Below are 17069 nucleotides of genomic sequence, written 5' to 3' on the forward strand. Positions count from 1 at the left end.
ATCTGTCTCAGACAGTTTTTATTACTATCCCCATATATTCCTCAAATCTGATACTCATTTTTAGCAAGACATCATACATTTTATCTATTTTATCTCCTGCTGTTGGTTGGTTGATGTTTTAATTTAGTTGCTCTTGGCCATTTTGTGCAGCCAAACCTACCATTTGAAACACAAGAACTTTGGAAGATATTAACATTGGTAATGTTGTTCTTTCCCATTTCTTCTTTTCATCAGCTCTTTTTCTGAGCTCAGGCATTCAGTTAGGTTTTTATAGTAGCACATTTATTCACACATTGATTTCTTACAACTATTTTCTCATTCCCAAAGGAAGCTGTTAAGCAATTAAGTTTCTCCCCAAGGTGCCAAACTGATACACCCTACAAGGGCTTTCATTTGATGGATTCCATTACAATCAAGAGGGGGATCTGACCATGTATACTACAGTAATGTTCTGATGGCAGTCCAGTAAATTGGTAGACAGATGGAATACACTAGAGGTAATTATTTAGGCTTGGACACCTTTCTCTTAGAATGCATTGCCAAAACCCATTTAACACAGTTTCGCTTAAAACAGCTACTTGATTGGATGAACGGGACACCTCACCTGGCTGTGTGGATTAATGTAAGTGTATTTTTTTGTTACCTTCACAGGTTTTGGGTCTAAAAGGACTACTTGGGTCAGAGAATTTATGGCCAGTCCTGCTTGGAATAACCATGCTGCCAGCCATTCTACAGGTCGTCCTGCTGATGTTCTGTCCAGAAAGCCCACGCTACCTATTAATCATACTTAATGAGGAGAATATGGCCAAAAAGTGTAAGTGTGCATGAACAGGACTTTACTTACCTTATGTGACTTCTATACAGATTATTCAGAATGAGTCAGCAAGCAGGATGCAGTTTTGGAACTAACTTGACTTATAGAATGGATATGAAAACTCACAGAACATTCATTGGTTAAAATCAGGCAGATGACCATTCCTTATTTGTTATGAACATTCATTCTGGTTCAGGAACCACACCAAATAAAAAAGAAAAAACAATTAAATCAAACCTTCTATAACCATGAGCCTCCCTTCCAATGATTAGTCTGACACAAATATGGCTGCTGCTTTTGCACTGCATGAACTTTCATCTGAACTCAGAAATAATAAGTGAATTACACCATCTGAGGAGGCCTTGATGAAGGTACTATAAGCACCAATGAGTGCAAACATCACTGAACTGTTTGAGAGGAAATATAAACATTCAGTAATGAAGAAAATAAAGCTTGAGAGATTTACTTAACTTTAGCATCTTTTCAATAATGCTGTGCACGGTTGTTGTGCAACCACAGCAGAGGCCACACTCATTTATAGTGCATGACTACTGGGAGTTAAGAAAGGACAAAATGATTTGTGTCAGCATTTGCGCCCATTGTCATGGCAATACTGCCATTGCATACATGATGTATGTGACAATGCATGCAGTATATCTACAGCACTGGTGTGTATGATAGTGATGACTGCAAGCCATGAAGTAACAGCTGTTTTTCCACAGCAATATAAACCAAAAGCAACATCCACTTATATACATTATTCCCATATTTTATATATATATATATATATATATATATATATATATATATATATATATATATATATATATACATATATATATATATATTGAAAACATCTACAGGTTCCAAGAACCTCTAATGATGGTCCCTTTTCATTCCATCAACTTGTAGCCAATAGGAGTTATCACTGAACGTGAGTGGCAAATGGGTATCAGATTGTGACTGGCAAAGGTGAAAGGTTGATGAGTGAGGAAATGAATATGCTGTTCAAGGCCAATGGCAATAAAAAAATCTAAAGTCCAAATGGCACAAACCAAATCTTCTGGCTCCAAACAGTGCAATGTGTCCAAATCATCTTCTTCTTCCAGCTTTTCCCAGTTAGGGGTCGTCACAGCAGATCACATGTCTGCTCATGATTAGCAGTGGAGTTTTACAGTGTCGAGTTGCCAGCCCAGCGCCCAACCTTCCACAGAAAGTACACACATGCACACACTCATGCCTAGGGCCAGTTTAGAGTGTCCAATCCACCTACAGCATGTCTTTGGGATGTGGGAGGAAACTGGAGCACCCGGAGGAAACCCATGTGACTACAGGGAGAACATGCAGACTCTGCACAGAAGGCACCCCAGCCGAGGATTGAACCGGAAAACCTCTTGCTGTGAGGCGGCAACGCTAACCGCTGCACCACCGCGGCCGCCCTAATGTGTCCAAATCATATTGCCTGTTTATCAACTTTCTCCTAATATGTATGTATCAAATCTATCCCCAGCCCTCCCCTCCTCTTCATGACTTTGATAACTCGGCATGGTGCACTTTATAGCACCTTAATTTTTTCTTCCTCCATAAGAACCACAAAACTGTACACCATATTCCAGATGTATATTTGTACAATGGATGGATAATATCTGAAAAATCACTCCATACTCTTTACACCATAGTCTATAGCTTTTCCCACTATATAAAATGATTCAGCATGTCGGTGATTACTACATTCAAATCCCTTCTTCTTTCTACCCTTCTTAGAGACAGAAACCAAGAATGTAACTTCTGTGGATGAATTACTTTAAGCTGCATTTCCATGCATTTTTACATTTTACTCCATTCCAGCTGTTCGCCTGTCTGCCCACTGAAGCTGTAGCAACATTGGTTAGCACTCAGGGCAGTGCTCCATTTGGTGCCCCCACCCAAAGACTGACATAAAAAACAGCCTTCAGGTTAAGCATAGAGGTATTACACACATACATAATAACTCCTTGTTAAACTGTAGAAACATTAACTCTCATGTCATTTAAGCAACCATGTTACCAATAATGCTTTCAGGATTTAAGGGCCATTCAGCATTTTTTCTGCAATGCAGTGCTGATCACACCCCCTAATCATTTGTGCCCAGAACAGCTGCCTTCTTTGCATCACCCTTCCTACAGTTTTGTTGCCAAAAATGTAAGGCAGTCCTCTGTGATTATCAGACCAGTAACTGCATCATGAATATATTTTCCTAATCACACTTTCCAAATTTAAGGTAAGAGTATGCAGAAATATGCTAAACAGGATCAGTTCCAAAACTTAACCCTGTGGCACTTTACTGCTGACTATTTTTTTCTGTTGATAGGTTCCCCTATAATAATCACTTTCTTCTTCCCATAAGACAGCAGATTTCAAAGCAGTTTTAACACTGTGGGCTCTACTGTAATATCCTTTAAATGACACAGCCAACCAGCTTTCAGTTTATTTCTATCATTAAATGTATTTTCTTTCTTTAAATATAATCACAATAGCACCATATATCAAGACAACATTATTAAAACATAGCTTCCCTGGTTCCTGCCTGTACTCATATCGGGAGTTTGCATACCACTTTGGCTTTTTGCAGTATGTTACTGTTTGGTGTTTGTCACCGCATCTGTCATATGAAAGCAATTTTTGCCTGTAGCAAGTTAGTGAATTGAGGAGACTGTATCTAGCATGTTCACATCCTTAAAAAAACAAACAAAAGTTCACCGATTCCAGTTTTAGTAATACAGCTACAGTGTGATTACTTGATCACACAGGGTCAGCATCATTCCTTTACAAGAAGGTATTGCCTGCAAAAATAGTGCTGCACTTAAGTTAATGCAACTGCTTCAAGGTTAGGATTCTGATATAGATGAAAATATACGTAAGCTGATGCCAGAAACAATCAAAGGGAATCAGAGAATCACAGAAACAGAACAAATAGCCTTGCTAGATACAAAAAAAAGTAGCAGTATCATAATGCTTCCACTGTAAGTGAATAAGGAGATAAGTCCACAGAAAGTATTTACCTCTTTGATGTAATCTTATAGGGGCAAAGTGAAACAAAATTAGATCCCTATATCAGTTCACTTCAGAAATTATTGAAAATATGTGATGCTGCTGGCTGCATTGCTCCAATCCACCCCCCTTTCCAATCCCCTCTAGGGCTGGGATCACATCTATGTACTGGGGACATTTTAATATTTTTATTTTTAGTTTTTTTTGGTCACCCGCCATGGACATCATTGTTACTTGTCCAGCCCCCAGTACCCATGTCCATGCCAGGTCTGCCATCTACTTTCCAACCCCTCTGGATATACTCCATATTTGCTGAGGCTGGTTCTGGATCCTTAAGGTGTCCCGGGGGTTCAGCTTGTCTGTGCTTCTGTCTCAGTGAATTTTTGTTTAGGGCCTGCCAACTCCATTTCCCCACCTCCATGCTCATTGATTATTGTTAAGGACAACTCCCTTCTTTGGACCACACTTCCCTTTAGGGAGCACATCAACAAGTGCTTCCCCCTCCCCCACCTGGGATGGGCAAACTCATCCCTTCCTTGCTGCTCTGTCCATTGCTTGAGTTGCTAATCAAACAGGGTTATGTGGGCCATAGTCAGGGCTTTATACCTCTATGCCACTGGAGCAGCTACTGTACTGAGATCATCAAGGAAAAAAATGGGGCAATAGTAGTAGCCCTAATAAGCAACTGATGGTCAGCTGGGAGCACAAATAAGGGGCCAAGAAAAAAAACAAAGAAACTGCCCCACCCTGCCACAGTCAGAATAATTTCTATTATCTTCATTGGAATGAAAGTGACATTTACAGGCCTACATCTGTTTGGTTTTCAACACATACATCATCCATTTCTGAACATTTTGTGCCAGAACTAATCATCTTGGTTATAATCCCCTTCACTGCTACATGTAAACCTCCTAGTAGATAAAAATATGCCTTACAGAATACAGCTGTAGAGCCTTCCCTGCACTCTCAAACACAGTGGGTACACTCCTTCCACACTGATACATGGACACACCTGCTTTAGTTTTGCCTGCACATTTGGTACAGGATAAATGGAGCACAGGGTTGGAAATTCTAATGTACAATCATTCAGATAGTTCTGTACTATATATGGCAGCTCTCCAATTAAGCATGTGAGTAATTACACATTTCCTTGTACCTTTACAGCCCTGAGATGCTTTACAGGCAGAGAAGATGTGTCAGATGAACTAGCAGAGATGAAGGAAGAGAAAAGGCAGATGGAGATGGTGAAAAAAGTAACGATCCCAGAGCTTTTCCGATCAAAGATATACCGTCAGCCAATGATAATAGCCATTGCCCTGCAGCTGTCTCAGCAGCTGTCTGGAATCAATGCAGTGAGTAGTTTCTTTTGCAAAAATGATAGTTTGCATAATCCGAAGTTCATACGTGTCAATTATTAATCTGTGTGTGTGGCTGGACCAGAGCGTTGTTCCTGAAAATAAAGTCCACTGTAATGATTGTCTGATGATTCTTACTCACATGCACTGACAGAATTCAGTTATCTCTCAAAGACTAGCAGCTGCTTTTCTTAAGTCTATCGTGTTTATAATATTTGTGTAGAAAGCCACGTAGTTTGTTTGTCATGTAGTAAGAAGCTCAGATAGAATTTTAAAGACTTTTGGATACTGGGCAAGTGCAAAGATTTTACACTACTCACACCTCAAAAACAGGGAGTGAATTATGTAGAATTATACAACTACCCCCCCCCCCATTAATATTCCAAAACATGCACGCTGATTGGTCAGCATGCCCGTTGTAAATCAGACTTATACTAATGGAAAAAGGTCCGGTCGCCCAGACTTTTTCCATTAGTATGTCTTTTTTTTTTTTTCTGTGTGTTGGACAGCAACGGAGAATGGAAGAGCTCTGTTGCTGTTATCTTGCTATGTTAAATGAGTTTAACATAGAGAGATAGCTTAAAAAAAAGCAGCGGAGATCTTCCTTTCTCCATTGCTTTTTTTTAAAGCTGTATTTCGTAAAAACAATGCTTTATCAGACAGCATCATCTTCTTAATCTTACTTTTCCTGTGATAAGTCTTGAAATGTTTAATGGGTTAAAGCAATGAAATGTAAATGATATCTTCTCGATCTGGAGTTTTATTACAAGAATATCTACTTACATACCGTGCAACTCTGAATAAGTCACTTAACTAGACCAGTGCCCCTAGGTTATCTCTTAAAAGGCATTGTGCCTAGTTGGTCTTACCCATATAACATCATCATCAACTCCCTATCTCCCAGTTTCTACAAGGGGTGAGGTGCTGTGTCATCTGTCACCATCTCTCTTGATTCAGTGCCACTCCCCTACCTTACTGGACAGTCACAGGTCTCCTCTCACACAATCCATTCATCTCTTCAGTGAATGCCCTTGTTTCCTCTTGGATTCTTCCTGTCTGTCCCAAATCTTCTTCACCAGATTATCTTCTACTTTTCTGCATATTTTCCAGAACCAATGTAACCTGTTCTCCTTGACCTTTTCTGCAACTGGAGCTACTTTGGCTGGTGCTCTTCTTTCCTCATTTCTTCATCTGTCCAACAGTGTACTTCCTACCACCCATCTCAGGCACTTCATTTCTATCACCTCTAGCTTCCTCAACTGCTCTGCATTTACTGCCCAGGCTTCTGTACCACATAGTGCTGGTCGCACCACTGTTTTGTACACCTTATTTTTCAGCTTCTTTGAAATTCTTCTGTCATACACTATCCCTTTAACTGTAGATTTATGTCACATTAAATGGTTTGACTTTGAAGGATCTCTGCAGTGGATCACTTCTGGGGTTTCCTCTTCTGAAAGCCAAGCATATGAACAAAATCCTTGCATTCTCTAGCGCCATGTGTTCAAGTATGTCTACACCTCCTTGGCACATGTTGCAAAGGGAAGTCACATGCCAGGCTAGGAGGAAATTCTCAGCTTCTGTGCTCCTCTGTTTTTTCTACCACTCAAGTGTCAATTTTGATCCTAGTGTTTGTCACCAAAAAAGTTGTTATGTTCATTTAAAAAAATACTAGGATCAAGCCTGTACTTGTGACACCGAGGAATTAAGCCATAGCTATATCCGAGATGATCCAAGATCAATTAGTGGTTCGACATGACCATCCTATGGGCAGGTAGTCCTGGCCAGCTCATACTGTTGCTCTGCTGGAGGGTGGAAGAATGTCAGGATGCAAGGAGAATATAAGCATGACCACCAAAGGCAGTGATAGTAGCCCTTGTTGGCACATGTGGGACATCATGCCATAGGCAATCTTTGCACTGATGCATGTGCTGACGTCAGTATTAGTGGAATGGTTACTACATTCACAACAAAAATGCCCTTATAGCTGACATGCTACAAATGGCACACCACTCTAGTGTCTGCCTATGTGATTGTTCTGTGAATGGCTCTCACACCAGTGATTCTGGAGATTTCCCACCAGTGGGGAAAGAAGGGGCATCTGGTCGGTTGAGACTACATGGTCAGCAGGCAGAGGAGGAAAATGTATACAAAAAAAGGTCTAAGTTTCTTTTCAGTTGCCAGATCAGTAATCAGGATGTACACAGGAACTGTCTGTATTGTCTGAATTGAAAGGAGAACGTGAAGGAATGCTACAAGTGTCAATTCTTAAGCCAGCCACTAGGAGGGGGAGAAGGTATTAGAAGCTCAGTACCTACCTGACCTTTCATAATAAGGCAGCTATGGGGTAACCAATGCAGGAATAACCAGAAGTGTTCTCTGCGTAATTCCATTCTGGAATAGGATCACAGGAAGACAGGAATGGATCAAAAGGCCAGGGATTGGTCAAAGCCCTTCCATCATAGGAGCATAGGATCATACAAAGTTACTAGGCTAATGGCCCCAGGCCCCATACAAGCCTACCCAAGTTCAACCCGTGTTCCCAAAGGCGTCTCGTTCAAGCAGACACTAAAATCAGCGCTATTGCCCCTTTCCAAGAGGGACAGAGGTGGAATCCCTGGGGTGAATTTCTGGTTACCCATACAATCATCCAAACTGTGCTTAAATAGGGCAAACAAAGGGCTTTGTTTAACATGAATAGGAATCTTGTTTCAAAGGTGGGGCAATCTCTGTGAGACAAGTCTGTCTGTCCAGCAAGTTCTGTTGATGTCACATACCAGGTTAAGGTCCTTTGAGCGAGTGACATGTGTGCCATTTGACTTGCAAATGTGCAGCATTTCCATCAAAACTGGGTCAGAGATTGCTCTGTATGCAAGGCACAGGTCACCTCTGAGCAGTCTGTATGACAGAGAGTAAAGCGACAGTGATGTCAGTCTGTCAGCATAAGACAGATCTTGAAGACCCTGAATTTTCTTCTTAAGGAACCTTTGTGGTCTCTCCAGTTGCTGCAGGTGTTCGGAAAGGAACATACCAAAGGGAGCATTGTACTCTACTATTGACTTGATGAGGGAAGAGTATGGGGGGGTTATAACCTCTTTTTTTTTGGAGGAAATGCCCTTACTTATGAGATGAGCAATATAAAATGCCCTTCTTACCACTGTGGAGACATGGTGATCAAAGTTAAGGTTGCTGTCAACCTATGTACCCAGATCTCTCAAAGCAGACTGTGTGCTTAGGGTATTGCTATTGATGTGGTAGTTTGCAAGAACGTCATCCTTGCCAAAGGGGATGATAATGCATTTTTTTGCATAAGTTTAAGACCATGACTTTGGCACCAGTTATTAGTCTAAGACCTTCTTGCAGGATGTTGACATTGCTAGGGGTTTCAATGATCACTCCCAGTTTACAGTCATAAGCAAACTTTGTTAGCCACAGTCCTTTAGTTTTAGCCTGCACTTCTGAGAAGTAGATTCTGAACAGTAGTGGTCCCAGAACTGATCCCTGTGGAACATCATTGGTTATGGGTCTGCTGAAGAAGGTGGAGTCCCCTTTTTTGACTGTATGAGTTCTATCAGTGAGCCAGATGCACAGATTTGCCCTCCTCTAGGGTTTTGGTGACTGTCACAAAGAAGTCCACCAAGTTTAACAGGCATGATCTCCCCTTGACAAAGCCAAACTGGGTGGTGTTGAGTATTTGGAGATTTCCTGTATCTTTGTTAATAAGGTCCATGATTATTCATTCAATGGCTTTGCAGATAAGGTTGGTCAAGCTAATGGGTCTGTAGTTCTCAGGGTCCGTGGATACACCACCTTTGTGCAAAGGGACGACAGTAGCTGTTTTCTATTCCACTGGAATAAAGCCAGTGCCTAGGCTGTGATTGAAAATCATGCTCAATGGTGATGCTAATTCCTGTTTTAACCCATACAGAACACAGCCTGGGATGTTGTCTGGGCCAATAGAGACTGTGTTTTTGGCCTTGGAGAGGGCAATTAAGACCTACTCCTCAGAGATACTAGGCAGGGGACAGGTGTTTGGGATGCTTTGGGGTATATGTGGTGGGGACAGGGGAGTGAAGTTTTCACTGAACCTGTCAGCCAGCAGGTTTGTTATATCCACAGGTTACCTATACTTAGTACAGTTAACTATGAGTTCAGCACAAATTTGGGCCTTATCTTTGAGGTTATGGATGTAACTGAAGAGTACCTTGTGGTTATCCTTAGTTAGGGAAACTAATTTGGTTTCGTAGTCAGCTTTGGGGGACGTCACTAGGAGTCTTTGCTTGTTTAAGTTGAGGAGGGAGTGTTTCCAGGTTTTTTAGACCATTCTTTCCTGCTCTTAGACAGCAATTTCCTTCTCCTATTGTATAGCCTATTTATGGCAGTTTTCTACTGCCAGGTTTGTTTTTTCTTGAAGATCTTGCTTTGGTTCTGTCAGGTACAGCAGAGTCAATACAATTGTACAGGTGCTTGTATAAAGCATTGATGTATAACTCACTATGGGGATGGCAGCAGCCTTAGCCAGTAACTGAAATCCCATGAGTGACAGATGACCATCTCTGGCAAAGCATCGAGGTCTATCAACCATGTCATCCCATGCGGACAGGTACTGGTTCCCCTTTGAATGACATCAGAAACTAAGCCAATTGTTGAAGTCAATCATTTTTGTTTGTATTGAGGTATCGTAGGTTCATAGGTGTGTACTAGGCCAACGGCCCTGGAGCCTTTACAAGCCTAGCTCATAGAAATGCCCTGCCATCATGCCACCATTAGTTCCCAGTGCCTCTATTAATTAGACCCACTGGTCTGATCCCAGGGTGAACTTTCTATTTCCCATCCACTCATCAAGATTTTTCTTGAAAAGGGCCAGTGAGGTGCTCTGCTTGACATGTATGGGAAGTCTATTCCAGAGCATGGGCAGTCTCTGGGTTATGAACCTGTCCCTCCAGCATGTTCTGTTGATTGTGGTAATGAGGTTGAGGTCCCTGGAGTGTGTGGTGTGGAGGGATTGATATTTCTTTTGGTGTAACATTTCTAACAGGGCTGGGTCAGACATGTCTTTGTAAGTCAAGCAGAGATCGCCTCTTAATAGACGATATGAGACAGAGAAAAGCTGGAGTTTTTAATAGTCTGTTCATGTAGGGCATGTGTTTAAGGCCTAGGATCCTCTTTGTAGCCTTTCAAGCTGTTCCAGGTGTTTAGTGAGGTACATGCCAAATGGGGCAGTATACTCAATGATTGGTCTAATGAGGGAAGAGTTGAGAGAGATGATGACCTCTTTCTTCCTGGATGCAAAACCCTTAGTAATGAGATGTGTCGCATAGAAGGACTTTCTGTCCGCAGTGGCAATGTGGTGGTCGAAGGAGAGGTTGCTGTGAACCTGTGTCCCCAGATTTCTTATAATGCCTTCAGTGTTTGGTGGGCTCCCATCAATGTGGTAATTATTGGGAACTGAGTTTTTCCCAAAGGAAATGACAACACATTTTTTGGCATTAAGCTTAAGGCCATTGTTTCAATAGCAGTTGTTGGTCTCAGTGAGGCCTTTCTGTAGGATGTCTACATCACTTGGGGAGTAAATAATGACTCCCAGCTTGCAATTGTTGGTGAACTTGGTCAGCCAGAGTCCCTCTGTGTTGGCCTGGATTTCTGAGAATTAGATTCCAAACAGGAGATTACCCAGGAAAGATCCCTGTTGGACTTCACTTATGACTAGTCTGCAGTCTGACTTGGAGTCTGCTACTTTCACACTATGGGTTCTATCTGTCAGCCAATTTGCAACCCACCTAGTGATATAGGGGTTGATGTTTAGTTTGGTCAGTCTATCAATAATTCCTGAGTGGGGAATGGTATCAAATGCCTTGACCAGATCAAGGTAGACTGTATGAACTGCCTTGCCCTCATCCACAGCTCTGGCGACTGACTCAAAGAAGTGAACCAGGTTGAGCAGGCATCATCTACCCTTCACAAAACCAAACTGTGTGGGATCCAGCATTTGGAGATTCCCTATATCCTTGTTAATTAGGTCCATAGCCTTACATATCAGACTCATCAGGCTAATGGGGCGATAATTCCCAGGGTCTGTAGTCACTCTCCCTTTATGGAGAGGGATGACTGTAGCAGTGTGACATTCTGTAGGGAGCCTGAGGTGAGGCTGTGATTGAACAGGGCATATTGGTGTGGTACCATTTCACTTTGTAGTTCATGTAGAACACATCCAGGGATATTGTCAGGTCCCATGGAAGCTGTATTCTTGGCCTTGGACTATGCAACTTTAACTTGTGCTGCAGTAATGCTGGGTGCCTGGCATTCTTCCAGTATTGTGATTGGTCCTTTGGGGGGGGTAAAGTTGGCACTGAATCTGTCGGTCAGTATGTTGGCAATATCTGTTGGCTCAGTATAGGAAGTACCATTGTGTAGTAACTCAGAGCAAATCTGGGTATTGCTGTGGAGATTCCTAATATAACTGTAGAAGGCTTTGTGGTTGTTTTTAGTGTCTGCCACAATTCTGCCTCATAGCTAGCTTTAGAGGTTCTGATTAAGGACTTCAACTTTTTGTTGAGGCTAATAAGGGAGTTTTTCCAGTCTTGGGACTTCACCTTTTTCTGCAACAGTTTCTTCCTTCTGTTGTAGAGTTTGTTAATGGCAGGGGACCACCAGACTGGCTTCCTTTTTTTGGAGGAGAGCATCTTTATTCAGTTTGGTATGGCTAGTTCCATGCATTTATGTACGTGTTCATACAGTGCATTGGTGTATGATTTGGTGGTCATGCACCTATTTTCCATTTGCATAGGTGCCGTAAAGTTAGCCACCTCTGTTTATAGGAGTGTACTACGTTCTGCAGAGGAAGTATTATATGGACCGTGCTTGTATTTGTGCTTGGGAGGTCTCTGATGTTCAGGTAAGCTTCTTGTAAGCACCTCCGCATATATAGGTTTATGTGTTATTGGTTTGGTGGGTGCTGGAGGTGAGGTGTGCACACTGACAACCTGCTTAGTATCAGATTTACTGACTGGTGAGTGAGAGAGCCTGGATTCTAAGCTCTTGATATAGATGCATCTTTCACATAATGAATTTGTGTGGACTAGAAGATGTGGGTTGTCAGCATACATGAAGCAATTGCTACATTGCCACAGAATGTCCATGGTGACCAGGATGGCTGGAGAAAGTGTGGGAAATTGTCCATCCATAATTCTAGGTAAATTGATGCGGCCAGAAAACAAGGAAAGGACAGGAAGGAACATGTAAAGTAGAGACAGGAGAAGTGAACAAAAAATACAAAGGGCTAGTGGGCAGGATCTGTGTTGGTACCTCAGGAGCTTCACTGAATGTATCACCTGTCAGTGAGGGATAATCATGAGAACTCACAGATGGCGCACCAACACAGTACTACGGGAAAATTTGCAGGCAGAAGTGTTTACATCTATAACCACCAATGGTGCCCACTGGCAGTCCACAATGCACAAACACAGTGCTTTGTATCAATTGAGCACAAACTGATCTAAACAAATTAACCAACAAAAAAGCTCAAAAATAATCTCTTTTCCAGCAATCTTCAATCAGATGAGTTCTAACTGCACACTCTTGCCACTAGAGTGCAGAGAACCCTCTCCAACAAAAGATGGCCTGGTTTAGTGCTCAAGTTTTACAAACAGAACTCGATTCAACAGGTCTGAATCTAGTCTATGCTACAGCAAACAAACTCCAACAATTTCAAAACAAAAAAAAAAGTTAAAATAAGCAGTGATATGGTAACAGTGCAGTTCAAAAGTGCAATATACAGTGAACAATTCTACTTAAGTTTTGCTGACATCTGCAGATGGCTTGGATCTGCATATGTAGCAAATGCGAGCAAATTGATTTAAACAAATTAATCAATAAAAAAACTCAAAACTGAGCCCTGTTCCAGCAACCTTCAATCAGAGGAGTTCTAACTGCACACTTCTGCCAATAAGGTGCAGGGGAACCCTCTCCAATAAAAGATGGCCTCGTTTAGTGCTCGAGTTATACAAACAGAACTAGATTCAGCAGGTCTGAATCTAGTCTATGCTACAGCAGACAAAGTGCAACAATTAAAAAAAAATCAGTTCAAATAAGCAGATAATGTCACTACTCTCAGTATCCACCTCCTCCCTCCCAGCCAGTGAATGGGCTGGTGGGTTCTCAACACAGGGATGGAGAAATGGGTTCATTGGGTGTTTGGGGGGAAGGCATGATGGCCATTGTGGAAATGGTAGCATAAAAAGTCTTCATTATGTGAACAGACTCCTTAGAGATGTAGTTAAAAGAGACTTCTGTCAGTTTATAGTAACTCCTTAAGATCTGCAACTATGAAAGGACCAAAGCAATGGCTACTAAAAGACAGTTCTTTGTTGGTCCCAATAAAGCCAGTCATCCAGATCGGGAAACACTAGATGTTATGTAGTCCAATCTCACCTACATTCTTACCTGTGGGTTCGGAGCCGAACCTTGGCTCCGACTCGGCCATACTCTACCTCGAAGTCTTTCAATTGGCTGGGCTAAGAAGGTATCCCATGCTGCACTGCTCCCTTTCCCCAGATCTCGTTTGCCTCTCGTGTAGCTCGGATGTGGTCTCACTCTTGGCTGTGGCTAAGAACCTTTTTTGTTTTTATTGACAGTTTTTGCTTCAAAAATAAAAAGCTATTTTCATAGCTGTGTGTTGTGTGTGTGTACTTGGTAAAAATTTGTTGTTTTTGGTATTATTGTCTTTTGTGGTGTCCCGCTAACTGTTTCCCCTATGGGCTAGGCCCGTTTCAGTTAGAGGACCTAGTCCACCCCTTCAGTGTTTCTTGTTAGTTAGTAGGTACCTATCCTTCGGGCTAGGACCATTTAGAGGACCTAGTCTTTCTGTGTGTTTTCCTGTTGAGACTGACTAAGTTAGAGGTCTGGTGTTTTTGTCTGTTGTGGTTTTTGCTAGTTCCCGTGCTTTATATATATCAGCGGTGTACTGTTATTAATGGTTGGTTTTTCTTTCATCATGTCTAAGGCTGCAAAAGAGCAAAAGCCCTCGGGCTTTAATAAGTGTTCTAAATGTGGTTATAAGGTGTCCATCACTGATGGACACTCTGTCTGTGTTTACTGTCTGGGGGCTATTCACCTCCAGGAATCTTGTACTTTTTGCCATGTATTTAGCCCACATGTTCTTCAGGAGAGGAAGAACAAACTAATTTTGAAAGGACTTTTGAAACCCTCCTTCAAGGAGGATTTGGGAAGGGCTTCTAGCTTTAAGTCCTCTCCCTCTAAGGCTAAAACTTCTAAGGCACAAAAGTGTTCTCTGGCTCCATCTGTATCCTCGGAGCCTCTGGAGAAAGTAATGAAATCTTCTGTGGCATCCTTGGCCCCACTGTCCTCGGAGCCACAGGAAGTTAGTATATTGACCGAATCTGCTTCGGCTCCAAGTCCCACGGAGCCAATTACGGAGGTGCTAGTTTGGAGCCGGTCTCCAAATTTTAGGCCGGTCTCTCCTCCTCGTAGGTCTCCTTCGGAGAGGAGATCTAGATCTCCCTCCTTATCTTCTAGGTCCTCCAGAACTCTTTCAGATGTGGATGTAGATAGAGTGGTGCAGAGACTTCTCCAGTTACCGGTTTTGGCAAAATTTTCGGCTCCAGGCCAGTCGGCTCCAGAGCCTGTCACCCAACCAGCATCGATACTTCCTCCTCTGATCGAATCTCAGCTTTCGGAGCCAGAGTGGTTGACGCCATTAGATGTCCCTAGATCGGCTCCGATGGCCCATCCTGGCTTATCGGCTCTGGCTTCAGCTCTGACCCCATTGGCTCCATCCACGGGGTCCAAGACTCCAGGTTCCTCGGTCGGACCCGAGGGGGAGGCCTTGGGTCTCTTTTCGGATCCTAGCCTCCCTCTCAGTGCTTCAACTCAAGGAAGCCTGACCCCTGCATAGGCTTCGGACCTTGTCCCTTCTGCTCCGAGGTCTTCCACGGCTGGTAGATCTTTGGAGCCGGGGGGACCAGCTTTTGAGGCCATGCGGAGTGCACTGGCCAGGTCCTCAGTGACATCATTCAATGCTGACACTCTGGCCCCTCCAGCTCCGGTGCAGGTCTATGATCACCCTCTATCTTTCAACAGTGGAGATCCAAGGCCTCAGGATACCCCCATGAGTGGTCCCCTTATTTCTGAGGGCCCCTCAGTGTTTTTGCCTGAGGAGCCACCCAGAAAAAGAACGTGCAAGAGGAAGCACATTGACTCCCAAGATGAGTCCCTCACGTCAGACACCGACCTTGAGGAATCGGAGGGGTCCCCCAAGTCATCCTCTGAGGATGTCTCTTTCTCTGACATCCTGGAAATTTTGAAGCAGAGGGGTGACTGGCCCTCCAAAGCTCCCTCCGAGGAGGAGTTGGTGTTTCTGAGCCCTCTGCCTCCTGGGTGTCTCCACCCTTCGACGAGCTTTTAGATCTGGTTTGTCGAAGGGTGTGGGAAACCCCTGACTCTGTGGAACCAGTCCCCAGGAGACCCAACAAACTCTTGTCCGCCCCCTCTGACAAAGAGTTTCTATCCAAGGGAGTTCCTGTAGATGCCATGGTGGTGGCAGCAGCCACCAAGAAGGAACTGGCTGAGACTTCGTCTACCGTCCATCCTCATAACAAGGAGTCTAGGACCATGGACCGGTACAGGAAGCGTATGTTTTCTTCAGCGGCCTTTACATTGCGGTCACTGAATTACTTATCTCATTTTACATGGCTCCAAAGAGATCTCCTGAAAGAGCTTGGAGATACTCTACAGGGTAACGTTTCTGATGCGGTGGCTCAGAAGGTCAATGCTCAGATGTCTACCCTCAACTCTATTGCAAACTCCTCAATGAGGCTGATCTCTTATGCAGTCGAAGGAGCGGATAGGGCAGCGAGTTCAGGAGTTGCTCTTAGGAGACACTCCTGGATGCACCTCTGTAATTTTGCGGAGGCCTTCAAGTCTACGTTCACCAGTGCCCCATTCGATGGTTCCTCCTTATTCAGAACCAAGGTGAAGGGCACCCTCACTAGGTGCGAGCAAGAGGGGAAAACTCTGTCTGCTGTGGGAGTCCATTTTTCCTTACCCTCTAGGCCTTATCCCAAGACCCAGAGCGGTGGGAAGATGTGGTTCAAAAAATTGCAGAGATTTTTTCATGATGCACAAGGTGAGTCCCCCTCCAGAGGCAGGGGTGGGGGTGGTAATTCTGGTAGATTCCGCCCTAGGGGCAGACGAGGTCCACGTAACTAGGGAGACCGCAATTCCTTTCATGGTTCTCCCTACCAGCACTCCTGATGGGAGGCCAGACTGTGCATTTCCAGAGCCAGTCGGGGGTCACATTTCACTATACCCAAAGGCCTGGCAAAATATAACTCAGGACCAATGGGTATTAAAAATAATTTCCGGAGGATATCGCATTCCCTTCTCATCAGCTCCCCCCAATCAGAAAAATCCCAGATGTTCCACCCAATCAAAGAGATTTCCGCAGCTTCAGAGGTTTTAAAGCTGCTAGAAAAAGGAGCCATTTAGCCTGTCTGCTCAGACCAGATCGGATTAGGGACTTACTCCAGATTCTTTTTGGTGCCGAAAAGAACAGGGAACCTGAGACCCATTTTGGATCTCAGCAGATTGAACACCCATGTAAAGAAGTCCAAGTTCCCAATGGTCACGTTGCAATCTATTCTCCCATTGTTGGGAAAAGAAGTGTGGATGTGCTCCATCAACCTAATGGATGCTTACTACCATATAAAGATGGACAGGGCATCCAGAAGTCATTTATGCTTCTGGCTGGGAGCCAGTCATTTTCAATTTCGCACCCTGCCATTTGGTCTCACCACAGCCCCCAGGGTGTTTACCAAATGCATGGCAGTGGTAATGGCTCACTTGAGACATCAGGG

At 43.4% G+C, this 17069-nt stretch overlaps 1 protein-coding gene across 1 annotated transcript in view; it reads left to right on the forward strand.

The window, feature by feature from the left end:
• The window catches only part of SLC2A4 (solute carrier family 2 member 4), a 304157-nt gene that overhangs the window by 225005 nt on the left and 62083 nt on the right, over positions 1-17069 (forward strand). The window contains exons 6-7 of the mRNA XM_044077041.1: positions 652-814; positions 5009-5196. Coding sequence (XP_043932976.1) covers positions 652-814; positions 5009-5196 — 351 coding nt within the window. The remainder of the gene's footprint in view (positions 1-651; positions 815-5008; positions 5197-17069) is intronic.

The sequence above is a fragment of the Protopterus annectens genome, chromosome 7.part0 (genome assembly GCF_019279795.1).
Source record: "Protopterus annectens isolate FY-2018-M chromosome 7.part0, PAN1.0, whole genome shotgun sequence".
Lineage (NCBI taxonomy): Eukaryota > Metazoa > Chordata > Ceratodontiformes > Protopteridae > Protopterus > Protopterus annectens.